The 22,834-nt window shown below is 40.2% G+C and overlaps 2 protein-coding genes across 3 annotated transcripts; one reads left to right on the plus strand and one right to left on the minus strand.

Moving 5' to 3' along the window:
• The first annotated feature begins 125 nt into the window (after nucleotides 1-125).
• bub3 (BUB3 mitotic checkpoint protein) lies at nucleotides 126-3,711 on the plus strand. The gene is made up of 7 exons (XM_077502657.1): nucleotides 126-337; nucleotides 834-1,028; nucleotides 1,116-1,185; nucleotides 1,359-1,510; nucleotides 1,602-1,760; nucleotides 2,769-2,943; nucleotides 3,263-3,711. Exons 1-7 carry the CDS (start codon nucleotides 335-337, stop codon nucleotides 3,481-3,483), a joined length of 975 nt encoding a protein of 324 aa, XP_077358783.1. The 5' UTR covers nucleotides 126-334; the 3' UTR covers nucleotides 3,484-3,711.
• Nucleotides 3,712-6,727: 3,016 nt separating this feature from the next.
• On the minus strand, nucleotides 6,728-20,191 carry LOC144004802 (uncharacterized). Of its 2 annotated transcripts, none has more exons than XM_077502343.1 (7): nucleotides 19,954-20,191; nucleotides 19,315-19,446; nucleotides 19,044-19,144; nucleotides 18,753-18,901; nucleotides 17,058-17,286; nucleotides 16,157-16,362; nucleotides 6,728-7,403 (listed from the first exon to the last, which is right to left on the minus strand). In XM_077502343.1, exons 2-7 carry the CDS (start codon nucleotides 19,428-19,430, stop codon nucleotides 7,236-7,238), a joined length of 969 nt encoding a protein of 322 aa, XP_077358469.1. In that variant the 5' UTR covers nucleotides 19,431-19,446; nucleotides 19,954-20,191; the 3' UTR covers nucleotides 6,728-7,235. The 2 variants fall into 2 exon arrangements, with proteins under 2 accessions (XP_077358469.1, XP_077358468.1); XM_077502342.1 differs by having other exon boundaries at nucleotides 19,315-19,451; nucleotides 19,954-20,188.
• Between the last annotated feature and the right edge of the window lie 2,643 nt (nucleotides 20,192-22,834).

Here is a 22,834-nt window from a genome sequence, read left to right on the forward strand (position 1 = left end):
AGGTTAATTTCTTTTAGAATATCTTTGGCCTAGCGCATGCGCAAACACCAGGGTGCCGTCAGATATCACATGACCCACGTATTGACACCGGAAGTACTACTCTAAATCAAACCAACCAATCAACACGCAACCGGGAAAAGTGCACATTTCGTTTTAGCCTATCAGCAACAGCTTCGAAGCGATCGCTAGCCGGACTGTTTTACTCACTGAGGTAGTTAGCGCTTTCATTTCGACCATTATTTATGTGTTTGTTTGGTAAGTATTTCTTTTAGAAAAACCGTACTCTAGCCGAGAATAAAATATCATATTACCTGCGGACCTCCCTCAAGCATAAATGGTAAGTTATCGCTAGCATCGCTACTAGCATTAGCAATAGCTTTACAATAGTCTGTTAGCTCTGGCTAAGGCTAATTTTTGAATGGGCGAGTTCGTTGTTTGAAAGATAAATATCGCTTTCTTCCACATACCACTTCCGATGAGGTTATATTAGTCAGATGAATTAGATAGAAGTTACCAGCTTTGTAATATTTTATCTAAGTATTCACATTTTGAACATAAAATAATACGTCAAATAGAATAGGGCTGGTCCATGTCTGTTGCTAGCGCTAGCTGTAGTTTTGCAAGTGAGGGAAGGCAAACTTGCGTCCTAAAGCACATACCTAACTATCAAATTTGAGTTAATAATAATGATAATAAAAAGATTAAACACCCCTCCCTAGTAGGGTCTCTGTGTAGTATGTAACAACATAAACCAGCAATTTTGACAAATTGACATCCAAGTGAATGATACATTTTCACATTCATTGCTGACAAAACAAGTTTCTGTTCCACAGAGCATGGTCTCAAGTGAGTACAAACTTAACCAGGGGCCAGAAGATGGCATCACCGCTGTCAAGTTCAGCCCCAGCAATGCAAACTTCCTGCTCGTATCCTCCTGGGACTGCACAGTCCGCCTCTACGACGTGGTGGCCAACACCATGCGCATGAAATATCAACACACGGCTCCAGTTCTGGATTGTGCTTTTTATGTATGTAGCAGGATCCATGTGACTTAAATATTCACGTTTTTATACATGTTATCACAAGAGAATACAATGTCCCTTTTTCCTCACCAGGATCCGACACATGCTTGGAGTGGCGATCTGGATACAAATTTGAAAATGCACGACTTGAATACGGACCAAGGTAGGTGCTGACCAAGTTTATAATTTGTTTGGGATTTCTAAAGTTATTGTTTTCAATTTTTTTACACCTACAACTTGACTGAAACACTGACTGTGGCCAAAAAGTGCAACCCATGTCGAGTGTAGACATTTACTAGAGGTTGTTTATGTTATGGTTTTCTAATTTGGTTACAGATACCATAGTGGGAAAGCACGATGCCCCCATTCGTTGTGTGGAACATTGCCCGGAGGTGAACGTCATGGTGACGGGGAGCTGGGACAGGTCAGTCCGACTCTGGGATCCGAGGGCGCCCTGCAACGCCGGCACCTTTACACAACCGGAGAGGGTATGACGTTATTGGATTGTTCAGGTGTACTTAGTGAAGTGCTCTCGTGTGTCTGTCTGTCTGAGCATAAATTGTCCCTTGTCGTCCAAAGGTGTACACCATGTCTGTGGCGGGCGACCGGCTGATCGTCGGCACGGCGGGCAGACGTGTGTTGGTCTGGGACTTGAGGAACATGGGCTACGTGCAGCAGAGGCGAGAGTCCAGTCTCAAATTTCAGACCCGCTGCATCCGAGCCTTCCCTAACAAGCAGGTGTGGCTCGGGAAAACGAGAACCCTTCGATTCATGAATGATCGGCATTTATCTGTTGTAGTACGAAGACTGACCTATGCGAGGCTGTAGGCCGGGAAATACAAAGATGGAATAGTAGTAGAAGAAGCTAGGATAACTGTTCAAACCACTGTTTCAAACATAAATTGTTCAAACTTTATTTATAAAGCACTTTTCATACATAATAGAACTCAAAGTGCTTTACATTGGTTAAAAACAACAAGGAGCATCCATTGGACTCATCATCAGGAGAGACATGTGCAACTGCGTGTCATCAGCAACCAGGGTGCATTTTAAAGATGACAACTTGACCGTATAAGTTAAGCAATCAAGAACCTAAAATTGAACTTTGAGGCTAGGGCTGCTCGATTATGATGAAAATATTAATCACGATTAATTTGGTAATAATTGAAATTATGATTAGGATTTCATTTGTTTTTTTTGGGGGGTACAAAACAAGTGTTTAAACTTGTAAAATATTAAGACAAATTCTATGAAACACTATAATTATGCAAGATCCTTTTGGACCAAACAAGATTTATTAAATTAGTCATTGTAAAATTTAAAAAAGGTGGATGTGTATACATTTAAACACCTCAAAATTAGTATTAATCTTTTATTTTTTTGCTATTGTGCCGATTTTGTAATTATGTTGTGTAATAATTGTTTTAATTTGGATTATTTGCACAGCCCTACTTGAGGCACAGTAAATTGACTTAATAAATCTTTGAGGGGCATGTATCTAAACTTATTAAATTTCTCTCAGCGAGTTAAGATAAAAAAAAAAAAAAAAAAAAAAAGCTAAAAAAAACATTTTTACCCTTAAAAATATTGCTTAAAAATAAACAAATAATAATAAAAAAAATTAAAATATTTTATTTGGTCAGTAGTCGTCAACATTGTTAAAATATTAATTAATTTATAATGTCTAGAACTGTTAACGTATCTGGTAACTACATTGCTGTCTCCAACTTTTCTCCTCATCTGCAGGGCTACGTTTTGAGTTCCATCGAGGGCCGCGTGGCCGTGGAGTACTTGGACCCTAGCCTGGAGGTCCAGAAGAAGAAGTACGCCTTCAAGTGCCACCGGCTGAAGGACGGCGTCGAGCAAGTGTACCCGGTCAACGCCATCTCCTTTCACAGCATGCACAACACCTTTGCAACAGGTACGGCTGCGTGGTCTGGTATGAGTAAGACTCGCAACTTAGAAGTTGACAGTCCCTGAAGAAAATTTCACTTGGGAACATGAAATGTGGTCAGAATGTCTGCTATGAGTGGATGCACAAAAAGTAGGTGGCAGAAAATATACAGGAAAGACCGTTTTGATTGGAAGCTGCCATGTTAGGCTCATTTGGGCCTTTTTTTTCCCCCCCTCACACAGGCTGAAGTTTATTTTTGCCCAAAATTTGGTAGCTATAGTGTCGACATTTTGGCCCTCAGTGGGAAAAGTTGCGATGGCTGATCAGTCTGTCTCACTGCCCCCAGGCGGCTCTGACGGCTTCGTCAACATCTGGGACCCGTTCAACAAGAAGCGCCTGTGCCAGTTCCACCGCTACCCGACCAGCATCGCCTCGCTAGCCTTCAACAGCGACGGCGGCATGATCGCCATCGCCGCTTCCTACATGCTGGAGATGGGCGACATCAGCCACCCGGAAGACGCCGTCTACATCCGCCAGGTCACCGACGCCGAGACCAAGCCTAAGTGAGTCCTTCCTCCTTTAGTTTCCAAAACGGCAGATGGACAAAAACTGAGATTTGAGTTATTCGACTTATTCTGCCACAAATAACTTTTATTCGGTGGCCTCTGCATTTTGCAGTTTTTTTTCCCACTTCTTTGTATTTCAGTCACATAGTAGTTTGGCTTTCTTCTACTATGATCTTCTGTTATTTGCTCTTAATGTTTTCATTTTGTCATTAAACAATCTTTTTAATCAGTTTTTCGTGGGTTGCTTTGAGGTCTTCTCTCTGGTATGTGTGACCAGACGGTGGCCTGACGCTGATAGAACATCAGCGGACTAAACCAGATCCCGCTTTATTAGCGAGGAAGTAATCGCGGGCAGTCTGCGTCCGGTAGGCTGGGAGGGAGAACAACTCACCCCAAAAAATGATGATCCATTCTAGATCACTGAGATACAGAACAAAACAGGCAACAGCGACAAATTTCTTGCTCCTTCAGTTTGGATTTTCAATTGCGCCTAATAGAATTTGTGAGGCCCTTCAGCCAAAGCGAAGATGGAGATATCCAGTCAATGATTCTATTTAAGTGGTAATGGCTCAATGGCCCTCGGCTGCATCCTGGAAATGATTAGCTGGCTTTCGCTCCAGTCATTCTCATGATAGCGGACGGCTGATCGGATCATGGCCTAATATGAAATGGCATTTACGTCGCTCGGCTTTTGTTCAGCAAAGTGGCTCAAATTTTTACCTTATAAGAAACTGTCCAATTTCAAAAAAGCAAAACTTGACCCTTCTAGCTATACCCGCTGGCCTGTTGATTTTGTCTTAAGTTATTAAATTAACAAAAAATGCTCCCAGAATATATAACACAGGATTTATACCTGTTGGTCAATCTCAAACATCATTTTCATCCTTGTAAAACACTTAATTTTTGATAAAGCTCTTTTATTGGATCTTGATGTTGTTGCCAGCGAGCGTGCATTAAAATTGAACCTATCTGGCAAAATGTGATTTTTGATTCACCAAAAGAAAAACATTTTTGTAGTTTTTCATATGCCAAAAATCATTAACCCTGACCTCCAGTTTGCACACATAATGTTGTCAGATAATAGGCAAGCTGTGATGAAAAAACGGCCTCCAGCATTGTTGTCGACACTGTCCCAAAAGCCGAATGCTAAATGGACCAGAGGCGTCAATAATGATGTGCGCAAGCGACCAATTAGTGGCACAAAACATCAGCAACGGGCCACATTGATCTATGTATGCGCATTAGTCCGCCTAATCTGCAGCAGCATCATCAACACACACAAATGATTACCCCCGCCCCCCAAAATATAATCTTGTCCAATAATGAGGTTATTTATGAAAGGGTTCAGTTTTTGCCATTGATTTGCTGATCAAGCACTCAGACGCACTTTGCATGTGAAAATGTGTTTGACATTTAATAGCATGGATTTGTTCATGTTTAGACACAGGTGGAAGATCAGATCAAACAATGTCATACGAATTCGGTCACTATTTTGGCACAACTGGAATATGTCACGCAGTGTCGGAGAGGTAAAGCTTGAGCAGGGATGCAACATTTTTTCAGTTACATATTTGATTTGGTGCTTTTTTTTTCCCCCTGCACATAATTTTCATACAAATTTGTATATTTAAATGAAACAAAGCTGAATTTATGTGGAAAATACTTTTTTGTAGTTAACATTTACTTGAAATGTAAATGTAATGATAGAACTTAATGAAGGCAAAAACGCTAAGATGTCGAAAATGACAAAAATGTTGCAAACGTATTTGCTGAGGAAAGCAGCAACTTATCCCAACTCTTCACATTTGAGAAGGACCTGTTCTTCATATCTATAAGTGCACGCTCACAGCTAACCACATTGCATTATAGATTTTCCCTTAAGCCGATACAAAATTCCATTTTAAGTTGACCATCGATTTTCTGCGAGGACTAGCAGCCGTCAGATGAATTTTGACCTTGTTAGCTTGTCAAGTTGTCACACTCTGTTCTTGGTCTCATCATCTTATCCATTTCCCGTCCTGGAGACGCACTGCCCGCTTTCAAGTCGCGTTTGAGGAGTACACAATGAACACCCGAAACAGTTTGTGGTGGACCAACTGGACCCCCACAAAAAAAGTGCAATGATTTAAACTCAAATTTTATTCTGACTTTACATAAGTACAAATACAAACACATGCAAGCAACCACCACACTTTACTACATTGGCTAACCAACTAAAAGCACTACAAAACCATTGAGAAAATTAAAACAAGTGCTGTTTGGGGTAGAAAACACTCTCAGGTAAGTGTTCATAAATATAACTTGTAATCGTTTAGTGTATAAAAGACAAAACTCGTTTTTACAGATGCTAACAATGAGCGCATCGTGTCCCTGAAGAACACCTTGAGTGTAATGTGAAGTGGATTTATGCAGTTTGATAGGTGTTTTTATTAGATAGTGGAAAAAAGGTTACTTTAAAGTTGTTGGTTAAAGCTAAAATAATTTTTTGAACTAAAAAATGCTTACAATTTTATATTTTTAAGTTAGTATTAGTATATGTATGTATATATTATTATATTATCTCATGCCAAGGTAGTTAATAATTCTAATAATTTAAGATTAATAACGCATGTATCAAGGGAACCAAGGATGCACAGTGGGTTGACTGTCCTGAGTGTAAGGCAATGTCACTTTGTCACTGAGATAGATCAACAGATACATTATTTGTAGTAAATAAATAATACAGACCAATTGTAAACAGTAATAGAGGAGGAAAACCTGACAGCTGCAACCGGAGTTAAAAAATTTGTAACACCTGAGAATCGGTCGCTGCACACTTTCACACATGCTGATGCTGATGTCGCCGTGCATCTGATTACCTGAATGCGCAAAGCCGCAACGGCCGTGTGAATGTATTCTTCAGCGAGTTCTACCGGATTTCTGCTTTTCCAAGGAGGTGGTGCGAAAGGGACATTTGACTTTCCACTAAATCCTCACGTTGACCTGATGACTGACGTTAAGTGATTCAGGCGGTTACAGACGTGCCTCAAATGAACTTGCAGATTTATCACAAAATACTTAAACCAATCAGAAACTGTCTAGGAGGAAAAAAAAAACAATCATTATATTGCCACTTAGGCTCAAAATATTATTCGGAAACTGTTGTTTACAATAGGGCTGGGTTAAAAAAAAATTGAATAATCAATATTGAATCGATTTTCCTTTTCAAGCCCAATGAATTGATTAATTTATATATCTTTTTCCCCCCCCCATAAATTCTTAAGAAAATAGAATTTTAAAGGCCAATTTTTTTTGGTATCTTACTGTTTTCTTGAAATTTACCGTCCACATAAATTCAGAAGTATTTTCTTACACTTATGAAGGCCTGACTTATTGCACTTAAAGACAATTCAGAATCTTTTGGATTTATATTTACAATTATTTAATTAAATTATGAAATTATTTTCATCTCATCCTTGCTGATGTCAGTGTTTGTGTTAAGTGATAACACATTACTTTCATTGATTAATAAAATCATTTGACCAGTTGCTGCCTCTGCAAAATGTACTTTGGAATTTAATATTTGTGGAGTTTTTCCTCATGTGCTTGACATTTAAGAAGAACTGATGTGCCATAATTAATCTATCGGATTGAATTGAATCAGAAAAAAATCCAAATTGAATCGGCTGGGGAAATTAGAATCGATACCCAGCCCTAGTTTACAATACAACAAGCATTGCTAAAAGGCACTCAGGGCTTTGTGACTAGCTTGATTTATATGCTGAGCGTGATGCTGTGGATGGTGTTGGCTGGGATCTTGGTGTCCACCTTGTCGCCGCTGACCTGGAAGACCACCAGGGTGTCTGAGGGTACGGTGACGGTGGCGCTCAACGTCTTGCCCAACCATCCGTTGGAGCCACGCTTGTACATTTTGACAGTCACCTGGCAGAGCGGGTGAAACAGATCGGTTAAACAACAATAAATTCCACACAATCAACCCAATATTTACACACCTTTTAATCATACTGTTAGGTTTATCCACCAAAACATATAAGAATGACAACACAAGGATGAGAAGACAAGACTTATTTGTTTTCACTCGCAGTGAGGAGAGCAGAGTTGCCAGGTACAAGCTGTCAAGGATGCTCTGGCAAATCTCTTGCTTCCGATCTTTTTATTGGGGATTATTTCCTGTCCGGTTACAAAAAATAGCGTTGGGTGGGGAAAGCGCAATAGTGCAACCCTGCATTATCTTAGAATAACATATCTGTCTGCTTAGATGTAAGTGTGTTGCAAATAAGCATGTTATTATCCATTAGCAATGAAAGTTCTCGTTTTTGCTTCTGTCCAGACGGTGTGACTCATTTTAAACACAGCCACATTGTCTGGTACAGTTCATCTGTAGAAAGTAGTAGTAGTAGTGTGAAGCATTTTAGCAAATGTATAACTTGGATACACTTTAAATGTAACACGTCCTTAGGTGTTGCATTTTATTCAAGAAACGCTCCAAAGCGATGCTAAATTTGAGCTAACCAATGACCGCGCACCTTGTCGCCTTGTTCGTACTTCTTTTTGTAGCAGTCGCAGACCTCTGGAGTTTTTGTAGTAGGGTTGTAAGGTGTAATTCGCTTCAACAACTCATCCAAGCTCCGGACAATGACTAGATAACTAGATTTAGACATGCAGGTAATTGAAGCATATCCATTTCAAACACAACGCCTGGCAGCGTCTTCTTGTTTGGCCGCATTTACCGAAGATAACAGAATATCACAGTGCCTTTTCACAGCTCCATTTTCGTTCACTTTAGCATTAGGCAATTTTTCAATTATTATTATTTATTTTTTTTGTGTCCGTCTTCTTCTCCCCCTACGTGTTCTTTCATCCGCCGGTCTCTCTCATAATGTCCGGGCCTTTTAGTTAATGGCGGCGACAGTCGGAGCCGCCCGCGACGCCGGTCCTTGTCCATTTGGCGGGTCATTGTGGGAGCCCAATAGGCCTTTTATGACAGCCACATCAAAAGGCAGATAAAGCATTAGAGGTGGGGAAAATACCCACCGCTAGATATGCTCCCTCTTCCCTTTGTCCGCTATTGAAAGCTATCATTTTAATAGTCGGCAAAGCTCTACTAACGCAAAAGGCGGCCTGGCCTGGCTCAACACCTGCACGCCTCTCACCGCTACTAATTACCCGCCACAAAGGCCGCTACCATTTCACACGCGCACCTTTTCCCACCATTTACTTACTCATTAGCGAGCATTCAATAAAAGAGGCGAAACTGAGACAATCGCATCTTGTATTGCGCTGAATTAGCGGCGTCACATACTTGAGAGGTCGCCCGTTGTGTGTTAATTTGCCACGCCGGGGGGGTGAACTCTATAAATAATGACAGCTGGTGGCAGAGAGGAGCGTGCAATCACACAAAGACATTTTGTTCTAGAGGATCGGTGCCATGTGCAAAGAAGTTGACAATTTGCAATTAGTGGCACCAAAGTCCATTCCACGTTTGTGCCTTCAAAATGTGAGGACCCGATTTTGGTTAAGTATATGGCTATATCGGTGGCGATATTGGGCATTTTGGCGGGGGGGGGGAAATAAATATTTTAATCTCAGGGAGCTATTTAATTACATTTTCATTTTAATTACATGCTGCTGACTCTGGGGACCTTCTGACCATTTTGCTTTTGTTTGACTTTAAAGCAAAGAAATGTGAAAGTAAGTTTAAGATTTCAGGAATTTTATTTTATTTTTTTTACATTTTGGAAACACAGACCTAAGGTATTTACTTTACGTTTGCATTTAAATTTTTAAGACGTAATGATAACCGTGAGAGCTCTCTGAACATTTTTTTTTTTTTTTTTTTTTTAGAAATTTAAAATGAAGTATATTGTCTAGGGGTGCACCAATCGATCAGCAGGCCGATTTATCATAATTTTGGGAGATCGGTGATCGGCCGAGCCCTTAAAAATGAACCGATCTTTTCCACCAATCTCATCTCCCTCCTCAGAGGTCTGAAAAAGTCAGCCACTGTTCTCTTCTGCTGAGATGACTAATAGGATTTTCATTTTTATTTGAGAACAAATTCATATGCAGTTAAAACAACCCATTTATATTATTTCACCGATATTGTTAAATGTTTTCCAATAAAATAAGATTGGAACGGTGAAGGTATACGCTGATTGTTATGAAAAAAATCAGCATCGACAGAAATCGGGATCGGCAGGTCAGACTTTTTAAAAGATCGGTGATCTGTGATTGGCCGGAAAATTGTGATTGGTGCACCTCTAATATTGTCCAAGATGAAAAATACATTTTGAAAAGCTTGAATATGTTTTCATGACAACAAAGTCAAGATTGGCATTTGCATTTAAAAAAAAAATCACCCCAATATCCCTGCCCCACCACTTTTATTTATTTTATTTTATTTTTTTTACTGAAAATTAGTATCGGCTTCAAATATTGGTTATTGGCCTCCTTAACTACTAGTAATCGGTATCGGTCCTAAAAACAAAACATATCGGTCTATCTGGTTAAGTATGCTAAGGGTAGGCATAATAATCGAGTGATTGCTTCTTGGAGCTAATGCAGCAAAAAATGGGGTGCACTACTTGGGGTGCAGTTGATCAGTCCCGCTGACTCAATAACTGCTAACTGCTGTGACTTTGTCTGTTTATGGCTTGAAAAGTCACGGCCATACGTCGTGGTCGAGAATTGACCCCTCGAGGAGGACCAAGGTTGAGACTGAGTGGTCTGCGTGACCCCTGTCCGGCCCAAGTCCACCTCTCACTTTCAGCGTCGGCCGGACTAGCGTCGCCATCTATCTTCAGCTTGCAAGGAGACATCTTCTTGTTTACCTTCTGCTGGCGGTCATAAATCTTGCACCAGTATCGCTGTCAGATTTGCCTTCGGAAAAACTTGCTTTGCATCTGATTTTGTCAACTTCTTGTTGGATTGAGATGTTTTTGTCAGCACCTGCCACGTTATTTCACTTGCATTCCTTGAGAATTAGGAGGTCTCAAACTGATTGAGACGCTTTGGTCGTAGTCATGAACTACGATTTTTGCTCCGAGGAGGGATCATGTTTAGCGTGCTTCAGGGTACGCAATCCCTGTGCTCTTCCCATCAGGGGCGACTGACCCCACGAGTCAAACATGCATGACCTACGTTTTTAAGTGGCGGTCATAAGAGCACAAAAAAAAAAAAAAATGAGCTCGAGGTGTGAAGTCGCTCATTATTAATCATCCGATCCGCTAAAGTCATAAATCAAGTGCGGTTGAACTTTTTGCTTGGTGACGCGGACGTCAGCTGTCAACGGTGCGCGCTCGCCCCGAGCCATGACCGCAACTTGCGGGCCCGGGGCCAAGTTCGGAATCGTGTCATAGCGTCTGCTTCCCCCGGATGACAGGAAGCACATTAGACTCAATGACTGACCACTGACATCCAGACTTTTATTTCCATACGTCTGTGAGGGTTGTTGGGGGGGGGGGGGGGGGGGGGGGGGGGGGGGGGGGGGGGGGGGGGTCCATTCCTCCTCAATGTCTCTGGTTGGTCTGGACTGCGTGTAGAGGGCTCAATCTATGACTGATTTAATTTGCTCTCTGCCAACATCTCTAACAGCATTAACCCCCAGAGCATGCTAACCCCCCCCCCCCCCCACCCCCCCCCACACCCCCCATCTGACTCCATTAACTCCCAAATCGGGTTTCAAGACTGTATTGATGTGCCGCCTGTTTATTCGGGGTGATTATGACAACAGCAGACAATGGGCCAAAGTGTTTTAAGTAGTTTAGCGCTAATTTCACCGAACTGTAACAGATGGCAAGCACACGATGCACAGCAATTATCCTTTACATTAAAAGAACAATAATCGGGTCAAAGGAAATGACTTGAGGCAAATAAAACTCATTTTGAAATGCCAAGTCACAGAATGACAAATGACAATTTGCTACTTAAAAAAAAAAAAAAAGCAAAAAAAAAGCAGAAGGCCTCTTTTGGAGAACAGACAAAATACAAAATCCACTTTAGCCATCTTTATTCTCCTCAATTAGCCCGAATGGCTTCTCCAAAGTGTAATTAAGTGTCTGCTGCGCTCGCTCTCTTCATTATTCATGGTCGCCTATTGATCATATCTCGCGGCCGAGACTGTGGCCAGAGCGTTATCGCGCGCAGCTGCCACTCTGAGGACACCAAAAGTTTAACACAGACACATTTGGACTAAGGGAGTCACTGGAGTTGTTTTTACAGACTTTCAATCTTTTAGAACAGATTCTTATGTTGCAAAAGACCCTAACAACAAATTTAGCAGCTTTGAAAATGACTTCATAAAACATATCGGCCGAGCTGCAGAAGTACACTGAGTTGTTAAACCGCGCAAAAATACGCTAGATACAAATATACAGTGAACGCCCGCTATAAACTCATCCAAATCAGCTGGTTTCAAAGCAGTTCACCATGCCAGCCATTTTCGAGCAATTGGACTAATCTTGAATTCATAGCAAAAATCCACAGGTAATAAACACCCACCAAAAAAGGCTTGACATTTATCATTATTATTATTATTATCTGAACCTTTTCCATCCGATTTTATTTTTTTTGGCCATATTGCCCAGTAAGGCTGTGCAATTAATCAAAATTCTATCAGCATGATCATAAACAAAAATAAAAGTTTATTATTATTTGAGTTGTTTAGATTTTATATTTGCACTTTTTTTTTATTTTAAAATGACTAATTTAATAAATCTTGTTTGGTGCAAATTGAACTTGCATAATTATAATGTTTCAAATAATTTTTTCTTATTTATTTTTTTTTTTTTTTACATGTTTTAACATTTTCTTGTTTTATAGCAAAAACCAAATAATTGTCCTAATCATGATTTCAATTATTACCAAATTAATCATGATTAATTATTTTCTTTATCGAGCAGCCCGATTGCCCATCCCTAAGGTAAATATGAACAATTTAAATTTATGCATTGATTTTATATGACTATTACAAGTCAAACAAAATCTTAAACTATAATTTAACAAATTAATTAGATTATTTATTTTTTCTGAGATGGCCAGTTAATTTGAGTAATGCCATTTGGTAATCTATGTGACGGTCTACGTACGTAATCAATACATTATCACACAATGGTCACGCCATTTAGCAAATTTTAGCAACAAATAGACACGCCTTCAGCAACATCCTAAAAAATAGTCGCCAACACTGTCAGAGTGGGTGCATTATTTAAAAAAAAAAAAAAAATGTTATGATTCCCACACAATAATTTCAAACTTGACACAACTCACTTCAATCCATAGTCAAATAAATGATTTCCCAATGAATATTAATGTTTTGTTTTAACCTGAGTGAAGCTGTAATGTGTCAAACATGAACTCTCGCCGCCTCTCGTGTTCCATAAATTAACAAAAGTGAGCCACAAGGGCCCTCTGGCATCGACCAGCAAAGGCGTTCATCGGCGACGGAAGCGGCGTCGCGTCATCGCCGCGCACGCACGCACACAGACGGACGGATGGCGTCTCTCGGCGGGACACTCGAGCGGCTCGTTGGCGGCTTCAGCCCGCGTCTTCGCGGCGTGTAATTGCGCGGCTCGCCGTCCTTCTGCGGCTTCCTACACGGGCTGGCAAATTATTTCCAATTATTATTTCCAATTCCCCGTTGAGAGCGACGCTGCAATTACACCAAGCTGAGCATCGTGCTCACTTTTGGCCACAATTTCCATTTATTTATTTTTGTTAAGCAATACTTGTTGAGCTAATAGAGGCTAATTTTGGGGCGCACCAGTTCAGTTGCAGCAAATTTAATAGTTACGTTGGTTTTACCTTATCAGAAGAGGCATACAATTCTACAGCTAAATGTTTACAGCAGAATACCAACCACCAGTCAAATGGTATCAGCCCACACACACTTTTTTTATTTATTTATTCATTTTTTTTATTTATTTATTTTTTTTTGCTTTGGGATCACAGTTTGGGTTGTATTTATGGTTAAAACTATTAACTCAATCAATCCCAGCCTTTTTCACAAAAGCAACCCCCTTCACTTCCAGCTGTTTTACTGGATTTTGACTGATTTTGCAAGGCCCGCAGAATATTGTGTTCTATTGCTATAAAAACATGGAACCTACCAAAAGAAAGACTGGAGTGTCTTCTTTCATTAGGGGGAAAAAGCATACTTGTTTCTGTTTTGCAGCAATTAGCATTCCAATATAGCTAAATTTCATTGGAATTTAACATTCCTGGTGAAAATACTGTCAAAAAGAGCTTGTTGCAATATAGCCCCGGCTGATCTCTTATACTCTGCTGCTACCTGCTGGCCGTTAACTACCATTGCTTTAAACCACCTCTTCACGTCAGAAGCTGTATCAAAGCATTCCGTGTGCTCTTGCATAAAAAAAAATGTTAAAAAACAAATACACCAAAAAAAACGGTTAAATACGTTTTGGGGAATGAAGGTCAACGTATTAAAAAAATTTATTTACACGTCTTTGGGTTTGAATGAGTTAATATAGGAAAATTAGGCAGCCCCAATTTCTTTTTTCCCCCCAACTGTGTATTATGTTCATATTTTTGTCTTTTTTTTTTTCCAGCTGAATTGGCCGTAATAACCTTTGTTGACTCCCCCAAATCATTTCATACACCTCATAGCAATTACTGATTTTGAGAAAAGCAAACAATCTCGCATAGGAGACGACAAGAGGACAAACAGCATACTGTAAGTAACCTGCAATTGACTCGTACTAAATACACACGCACACTTGCACACACACGGATAGTAATTACCGCTCAATCCATACAAATTGAATGAAGCCAGAGCTGTGGTCTAAGAATATAGACCATAATTAATAAATTACAGCCTCTCTACTCAATCATTCTCCACTTTGGGGGAGGTGGGCGGGGGGGAGAAGGGGTCGTAAGACATCCCTTTCTCCTCCGCAGAGTAATTGACTGCGCCCCCCGTGAAAACACACTTGGAGCCGACGCGCACACACACACACACACACACACACTTGAGCGAGCTAGCGCGAGGGCTCGTATCGCCCATCTTGTGGCCTGTGTGTTTACAAGTCACAAATCAAAAGGAGGCATTATTTCTGGGGCTCTTCAAAATTTGCCTGGGGGAGGTATCCGGTTTCCTTTGACCGCCCTCCCATCCCACAAAAACCCTCCAGCTCCCCATCGACAGCTGGTGCTCGTGAGCAAGATCAATGGACATTGTTCTGTTCCTTGCGGTGTGTGCGCTTTGGCCACCTGGGGGCAGTATAACGCCGACTTGCAGATATATGGGGAAAAAGTCATCAAAAGAATATTATCCATACAAAAACCCACTGTATCGCTAAGCCGAGCCAACTAGTGGCAACTTTTATCCAAGCCCTGCCCAGTCTGTCCATTTTAAAAACTAAACGTCCCCCGTACTCGACGTGAATAAGACGAGACGGATCAAGCCCACTTTTACTGAAACATTTTTCTCCATAAGTCTTACATTTTGGTGTCAGTGCGTGCCCCGTGGGCGAGCATCTAATGAGCGGTGGGTCATGTATCAACTACACGGCAGCTGAAAGGGGGAGGAGAGGGTGAGGCAAGCCCCAAGTTTAGTGTCAACAAGGCTGACCTTTTATCTGTTTAACCTTTTACAAGTTCACTAACAAAGTGGCCATTAGCCTTAAGCTTGTCAATCAATTTGCAATATATATTTGTCTTTAAACTTCAAGGCTGAATTAATACTACAGGTCCAAGTGCGCAATTCAAATTTAATATATACGTATACAGGACTGTCTCAGAAAATTAGAATATTGTGATAAAGTTAATTATTTTCTGTAATGCAATTAAATAAGCAAAAATGCCATACATTCTGGATTCATTTCAAATCAACTGAAATATTGCAAGCCTTTTATTGTTTTAATATTGCTGATTAAGGCTTACAGCTTAAGAAAACTCAAATATTCTATCTCAAAATATTAGAATATTTCCTCAGATCAAGTAAAAAAAACAAACGCATAATCAGCAATATTAAAACAATAAAAGGACTGCAATATTTCAGTTGATTTGTAATGGATCCAGAATGTATGGTATTTTTGCTTATTTAATTGCATTACAGAAAATAATGGACTTTATCACAATATTCTACTTTTCTGAGACAGTCCTGTAGGTGTTTGTCCAATTTGAAGACGTCTGACATTTTATTTTTCTTCTTTATTTGTCATGAAGTCCCCACTTAGAAAAAAACTGAACAAGTTCAGCAGTATCAACTCCCAAACCAAGCCAGGCTTAAAATGATACTGCCCCCTGCTGGTCATGTGACATTACTTCTACCGTGGAGGTTAAGGTTTCATTCCAAGTGGCATAAGTAAGAAAACATACAACCCATAAATAGACTAGTTTCCTGGTTCTCCCGTACCCCTTACAGTAAAATGTTTTTAATCTTGTGACCTTTTCTTATGGTCAACCTATGGCACACCTGTGCAATAATTATGCTTATATCTTATATGGCACATTTGAGGTGGATGCATTATTTGGGCAAAGTAGAGGTGCTCACTATAGATTTGTAGACAATATTTGTTGTTGAATTTAATCAGCAAAGCCCAATAAAGACTTTGAATGACAATCTTCCGCAATCTAGAAGACTTGGTAGCGGTAGTGCCCCCCCCCCCCAAAAAAAAAAAATTCTGCCTTTATAGTTGATGATGTGGACCAACCTGTGGGGCGCGTCCCAGTAGGGCCCACATGGTCCTGAGCGTGGAGAACTCCAGCATGTCGGTCTGGTTGCGTTCCAGCGCGATGTAGCCACACCCCTTGAAGTCGCCTCGGAGCAGTTCGCCGCTGTGAAGCCGCATCAGGTCCCACGTCGCCGAGCGCCTCAGGACCTCCTGCGCCGACGCCATCTGCCTGTACGACAGATGACCTGCGAACGCACCAGGTGAGCACGTCAGGAGGGGTGTGTGAACTTTTTTTATGGACAGATGGTCTAAATTTCATGTAAAACATTTTATTTTTAACTCATTCACTCCCAGCCATTTTCACTGAAACAACCCCTTTACTGGATTTTGACTGCTTTTGCAAGGCCCACAGAGTATTGTATTCTATTGCTATAAAACATGGAATCTACCAAAAGAAAAATTAGCATCTCTTCTTTCATCAGGGAAAAAAAAAAATTCTGTTTCCATTTTGCCGCAATTAGCATTAGAATATAGCTAAGTTTCATCCCAAATCTGTTTAAAACAGAGGGGAAAAGAGTTTTTTTTTTTTCTACATGGCTCTGTTTGATCTCTTATACTCTGCTGCCACCTGCTGGCTGTTTTTGTAACAACTACCATTGCTTCAAGTGTTTTCTTCAGTGCCGAAGCTGCATTAAAGCCTTCTGTATGCTCTAGCATTAAAAAAAAAAAAAAAAAAAAAAAAAAAAAAATTAAAAAACGTATAAATACGTCTTTGGGAGCAAATGAGTTAAATAGAATTATACTAAACATTGTATTTATTAAAAATAAATAAAATATTACAGGACTCTTGATAATATAAACTCTGCTTGGTGAGCACACTTGTGACCCCCGAGCAATACTTTGCCCACCCCTGATTGAATTGAACACGTCATCCTCTCACCTGAAAGCCAGGAAGGAGTCAGCGCGTCCAACATCCAGGCCACGTAGTCCTCCCTGAAGGATCTCAGGAAGTGATCTACCTGGTCATGAGGCACCAACTCCCGTCGCTCTCGCAGCCCCTCGGCGAGCTCGCATTCCGGCGAAGGGAAGACCACCCTGGGGAAGAAGAGGTTTCGGTGCACGGGCACGCCGCTCTGCCTCAGATGGTTGCATAAGTCAGACGTCTTGATCTGGAAGGAGAAAAGGTAACAGGAAGTCACTACGTTACCTCCACCAAGGAGCTTTCGGAACATTCTGACTACGGGTGGGAGAAAAAAATGCATAATTAGACGTTTTCCTTTTTATGGGCATTTGTTGGCTTTTTCAGCCACATATCGTGATATATTGCTAAATGTTTTTGTTTTTTTTACAATATAGCAAAAATCGTAGATATCGTGAGCCAAATATCGTCACAGTATCGAATTGTGCTTTACCCGTTTCGTCCCACATCTAATTCTGACCCACAGAAATGTTATTTTATATTGTACTTTATTCACAAGTGCAGCTGTAACAATAAATTGTAAATATTTTGCTTGTTTGTTGGCGTTACATAATTATATAAAAATTGCCACATTATATAGAAATTGTTTTATGCTGAAAAGAAAATCCCCACAAAAAAACATGTACAAACATCATTTATTATTGTATTTTATTTTGAAGAAAAATAGTCTAGCAAAAAAATAAAATGGAAATAACACAAATAAAAATTACTACATGTAAAACTAATTTTACAAATTTCTAAAGTGCCTGTACATTTTAAAAATTCTAGTTTGGTAATATTTTGATGCCATTATTGGCATTTTTATTAATACATATATATATAAATTAGTAAATAGATAAATTAGATAAAAAACAAAACTTGATATAGGTTATAAATGTAAAATATAAATTGCAAATATTGAAGTTTTTAAAAATCATTTAATTTTTTCCACTCATCCACACATTATGCCTCTTTAGTGCCCGTATTTGTCCTTATCTTAAAAAAAATAAAACTCACGTCACTCAAAAGGTCAAGATAGTTTTATTTAACAGTTTATTGCTATGTACTCTTATTCATTATTTTAATTTTTAAAACAGTCAGCTGTGTGCTGCTGTAACACCTGAAATCCCCCCCTAGGAATCATTAAACTTTTTTATAATACATTTTTAAATGAATTTAAGTAAATAAACGTCTCTTTCTGTATTCGGCATGTAACAATCCTATTTTGGAAATAGCTACTCCCCCTTTTTCCGTGTCTTACACAATCGATAATTGGCACGTACGATTAGAGGCACTTTTGTGTAAACTAATCAAGTTAAACGGGCTGTTTAAACAATTTTCGATAATGTGTGTGCGTGTGTGTGACTGAAGCGAAGCGCTCCAGAGATGAAGCAGGTCACACGAGGAGCCAGCTGTGTTTTTAGGCACCTGCCCGCTTCCCCCTCCCCCCCACGTGAACATAATTGCGGCCTTTCCATTGAAGTGCAGCCACTCGGCAAGTTTCGGAAGCCCCCGACAAGTGTTGGAAATTTACATATAAATTGCCAGGGTGACTCTCTTAACCTCAACTCCGGTTTGCATGAAAACCATTTGCCGGACAATTGCTTGGACCTCGGACACAAGTGTGCCTGTTTGACACGAGCTATTTGAAAAGTTCACTTCTTTTTTTTTTTTTACCGTGATGGCCTCGAGGGGGTCCTCCATCTGTTCGATGCAGGTGTTGCTAAAGTTCTCATCCTTTTCTTTGACTTGAACGTGCCACTTTTGGTCCTGAGCATACACCAGACCTCGCCAGGGTTTGATGTCGATGCAGAAGATCCCTTGGCCTTGGTATGAGGGAGGGGAAAAATGCGTGGATCAAATGAAAGTAGTGACATGTAGAACTAGAAATTTGATTACAGTTCCTCACTTGTCACTGCAAAAAAAAAAAGAAAAAAAGTGACGCCTGGTGTGATAATATATTCTCACCTGTGAGAATCACAATGTTAATGTCATCTTTGACAACTTGAAACTGGTCAGGGATCCGCAGATTGCAGTAAACGTTCTCCTTCTTCAGCCCGGTGAGTTTCCTTTAAGTAGACAAAGTTGACTTCTTAAACAATACAAGCCGCCAGTGACCAATGTTGTCTCTTTACAGATTTAAGCCAAGATGGCGAGGCTGTAAAAGATCAGGTGGGTCACTTTTAAGCCTTACATTTCTGCCAAAGTACTGCCAGATGAGTGCGGTTCAACTTGTTACCTGACATGCTGTAGGAAGTCGGTTAGCGTTTGCTGCACTTTGTGGCCTCTTGGACTCTCTGGAGCCGTGCAGCTGCTGATGTGTAACTGTGTCAACAGGTTTTCGAGCTGAAGCATCCTATAGCCGTGTTTCCTGACCTTGAAGTGAGGCGGGGCACATTTATCATTTGGGAAATCTCATGGTGCTGCACCAAATAAAAATGTCACTAAAGATAGATTGCTCACAAAACAACAACAGTTGCATTAACAGTAGAGGCAGTTTTTTTTTTGTAATCAAATTGCTGGAGTTACTTGATTCATTATTGTGGCCCAAGTTTTTACAGTATACTTAATATAATGCCCTCACGTGGGAAAGGAGAGCCACAGTCGCCAATGGCCCGCCTCTTAAAGGCACATGTACTACACAGTACTTTCTATAAGTGTACATGTTTTGCTTGCAATTTGTTTTGTTGTGATGGAATACTTTTATAGTGCGTATACTGTCGTATAGTTTAGTAGTGACTTCACTACAATTTTTTTTCGACTACATATGAAAGGTTAGCAAGCCAGTTAGCAAAACAAACCAGTCGTGTTTTGTTTTCCCACCCTTATCTGACATTTCTGTAACTACGGTGATAAACAAAACAAAACCACAACATACCGTCGATGTCCTCGCGCACTCGTTTAAAAAAAACAAATTATTTCGGCATTTTCCCCTGCAAATACGACGGTAAACATCTGCCGGTGTGTGTTTTCGCCAAGCGTCGCACAGTACAGTATCCTGAAAAGCCAGTTTCACAATCCTCGGAGCCCCCTCCCCCGCTTTCTTCCTTTGCGCCTTCCCTTTCCATCCTTCTTGGACGTAAACAAGCGGCCATGTGCGCCATAAGGGGCGTCACATTTCGCAGCCTGCGTCACGACGTCACGGCCCCTGCGTAACTACGTCATTGACGTACGTGAGCCAAGGCTTTGACTTTAGTGCGTCTTTACAAAATCGACGTATGAAAATAAACACTTGAATAACAAAATAAAAGAAAATACGTTTCCAGTATTATTATTATCATATTGGTCACATTTGTATTTATAAAGTGAGTATGTTTAGACAATTTAGATCTACGTGACAAGTCAACTCGGTGAAATGACGCTCTAGTATCGTTAAAAAGCACTGGACTTTGGATCGTTCTAATTTGATTTGTGAAGACTATTTTGGTTTCGTTTGACTATAATAATCTGCCTGGTTTGGATGCTAGTCACAGGCCGTGCTAAAGGAAGCATTAACGTTGCATTGCATATCAGAAATGCCCGGATGTTCGGAATTGTCAATACACACGCAAGCATATTTTGAAATATGCATACTTTTTTTTTTTTTTTTGCTAACTTATTTAAATAGTCAAAAACAGCACTCTATTTTTCAATATATTGTTGATTTATTTAATACATTCAAAACTGCAACCCTAATGAGGATAGAAAATGGAAGCTGGGCATTATTTTTGTCGTAATACGATGTTTATTATTAGCTAGTGTCCGATAATATAAATACAAATACCCCAGTGTACACTCACTTACAATGTAATATATTTTGGGGGGGCAGAGATGAAGATCAAGATTTAATTCTTCCTGCCAGAACTTGATAGTCAACATAAAGATCAGCAGCATTCTCACATCCTTCAAGGGGCCTCGCCGAGAGGATATTACAAAAGCGAGGGTAGCATATATAATTCGCCCGCGGTCGAGAATATCTCCATGTGCTTACAAACAATATCCGTGTGGCCCCAAACGCGAGCGTGAAAAGAGCTTAATATGAGAGCAGATAGCCAAATCATCTGGTGCGCGTGCATGCGGCTGAATGGAAGCCAATAAACAACAGGGCACTCTTCTCCTCCTGACCCTCACTTCTGGCTTGGAGATCGGCGACGATAACGCAATGCAGGCGCAACCTCAATAAAAGACAAACAATGGGAGGGAGATAAACAGATATTAAATTAAAGCAGAAGCGATAGCGGCGAGAGGTGCAGGACAAAAGCAGCGTTGTGCTTTCATATTGTTCCCAATCGACACCTTTTCGAATCATTTTGCTATTGAAAGTTTGACGTTATCGCTTCGGAGTATATTTTAGTGTTGCACAAACCATGCAAAATTTCAATGCAAACAGCATGTGGACTGTTTTTATATTTTACCGTTTTGAATTGACCAAAAAGCGAGTGTATAAAATGAATATAATTTAGACAATAATCAGTTTGGATTTCTATCACCGTCTCCACCATTTCCATTTTTAAGCCATCCTTTTAAACCAAGTGTCTCATTTGGCAAAGTGGGCTAATAGCGCCATTCATTTAAGCTCGTCTCCTTAAATTATTAACACGAGAGATCCTCTCCCCCCACCACCACCCCCATCAGCGGGCGCTCATTTTACAGCGTGGAGTATAAGGAACTTAACTGGCCCAATCAAATGTGAGTGATCTGCTTTGCCGTCTAATCAGGAAGGTGTAATAGGAGGGCGGCAGCTGGTCCAACTCATGTAAATGGGCCGAAATTGTCACCCGGTCGCAATCACCTGAATATCAGGGGCCCTTACATGCGGGGGGCGAAATTTAAAGACCCTGGGGCTCTTCGGATTCCAGTTTTTGCTTAGGAACTTTTTCCCTTAAACAAGATTGTGATTGAAGATTGTGGAGGGGAAGCGGGAATTATTTTGTTTTTCTCCAAATAAACAATGTGAAGACCGGCTTGGATAAAATGGTTGAAGGATAAAAAGTGGCTAGGTTTGGGATAATGGGTGTGGCCTGCTTGTGGGAGGTGTGGCCTAGGGTGGAGCAATGGGTGTTCTATGTTCCCGCACTTATCTAAACAGGGTTCATTTCTGATTTAATTTTTCCTCTGTAGAATAAGATTCTCCCAAACAAGGCAGCCATTGTGATTGTTGCTGCTTCATCTTTCTTTCACTCATCATCATCATCATCATCATTATCATTGTCATCTCCACACACATACGAGCTATTTTTTTTTTCTGTCAGGAAAACCACTGTGGACCTGACAACACTTTATGAGCAGAAAAAAGAGCCAGCCACAAATAAATCGAGTCTTCTGTCTTTTTTTTTTTTTTTTTTTTTTTTTTTTTTTCCTTTTCTGTCGGCCATTAATTTGATAAATATATTAACGATGAACGTGGACCGCAATCAGATGGTCAAGCCTCCTGGCTCGCTGCTCAGGTTTTCGGCTACTTATCAGCACATTCACTGGCTAATTTCCTGTGTGTGATAATTAAATGGATCGCAATGGTGCAGCTGAGGTTTCGGGTTGAATTTAGAATTTCATAAAAAAAAAATCAGGGATGTCAAAATTGGTGTGTTAATTTAGTTCCTTTAACAACACTTTTTTTTTTTTTTTTTTTTTTTTTTTTAACTTATACAACAGACACGTTCATGTCAAAATAGCAGTAATAAACGTAATACAAATGCATATATTTATGGAAATTGTGGTCAAGTTGTATTTTACAATTTAAATGTGCAGAATTTCACAAGTTACTTCATATTAAAGATTAG

The sequence above is a fragment of the Festucalex cinctus genome, chromosome 17, assembly GCF_051991245.1.
Source record: "Festucalex cinctus isolate MCC-2025b chromosome 17, RoL_Fcin_1.0, whole genome shotgun sequence".
Classification (NCBI taxonomy): Eukaryota; Metazoa; Chordata; class Actinopteri; order Syngnathiformes; family Syngnathidae; genus Festucalex; species Festucalex cinctus.

What these genes read in the sequence shown, in the direction of transcription:
- bub3 (XM_077502657.1), top strand. An exon ending in GAGCCTTCCCTAACAAGCAG is followed by an intron (nt 1,761 to 2,768) that starts GTGTGGCTCGGG and finishes CCTCATCTGCAG; the next exon opens with GGCTACGTTTTGAGTTCCAT. An exon ending in GCACAACACCTTTGCAACAG is followed by an intron (nt 2,944 to 3,262) that starts GTACGGCTGCGT and finishes CACTGCCCCCAG; the next exon opens with GCGGCTCTGACGGCTTCGTC.
- LOC144004802 (XM_077502343.1), bottom strand. Translation starts at nt 19,430, where the DNA reads ATGCTTCAGCTCGAAAACCTGTTGACACAGTTACACATCAGCAGCTGC. An exon ending in GACTCCTTCCTGGCTTTCAG is followed by an intron (nt 16,363 to 17,057) that starts GTGAGAGGATGA and finishes GTGCGTTCGCAG; the next exon opens with GTCATCTGTCGTACAGGCAG. An exon ending in TACTGGGACGCGCCCCACAG is followed by an intron (nt 7,404 to 16,156) that starts GTTGGTCCACAT and finishes CCGCTCTGCCAG; the next exon opens with GTGACTGTCAAAATGTACAA.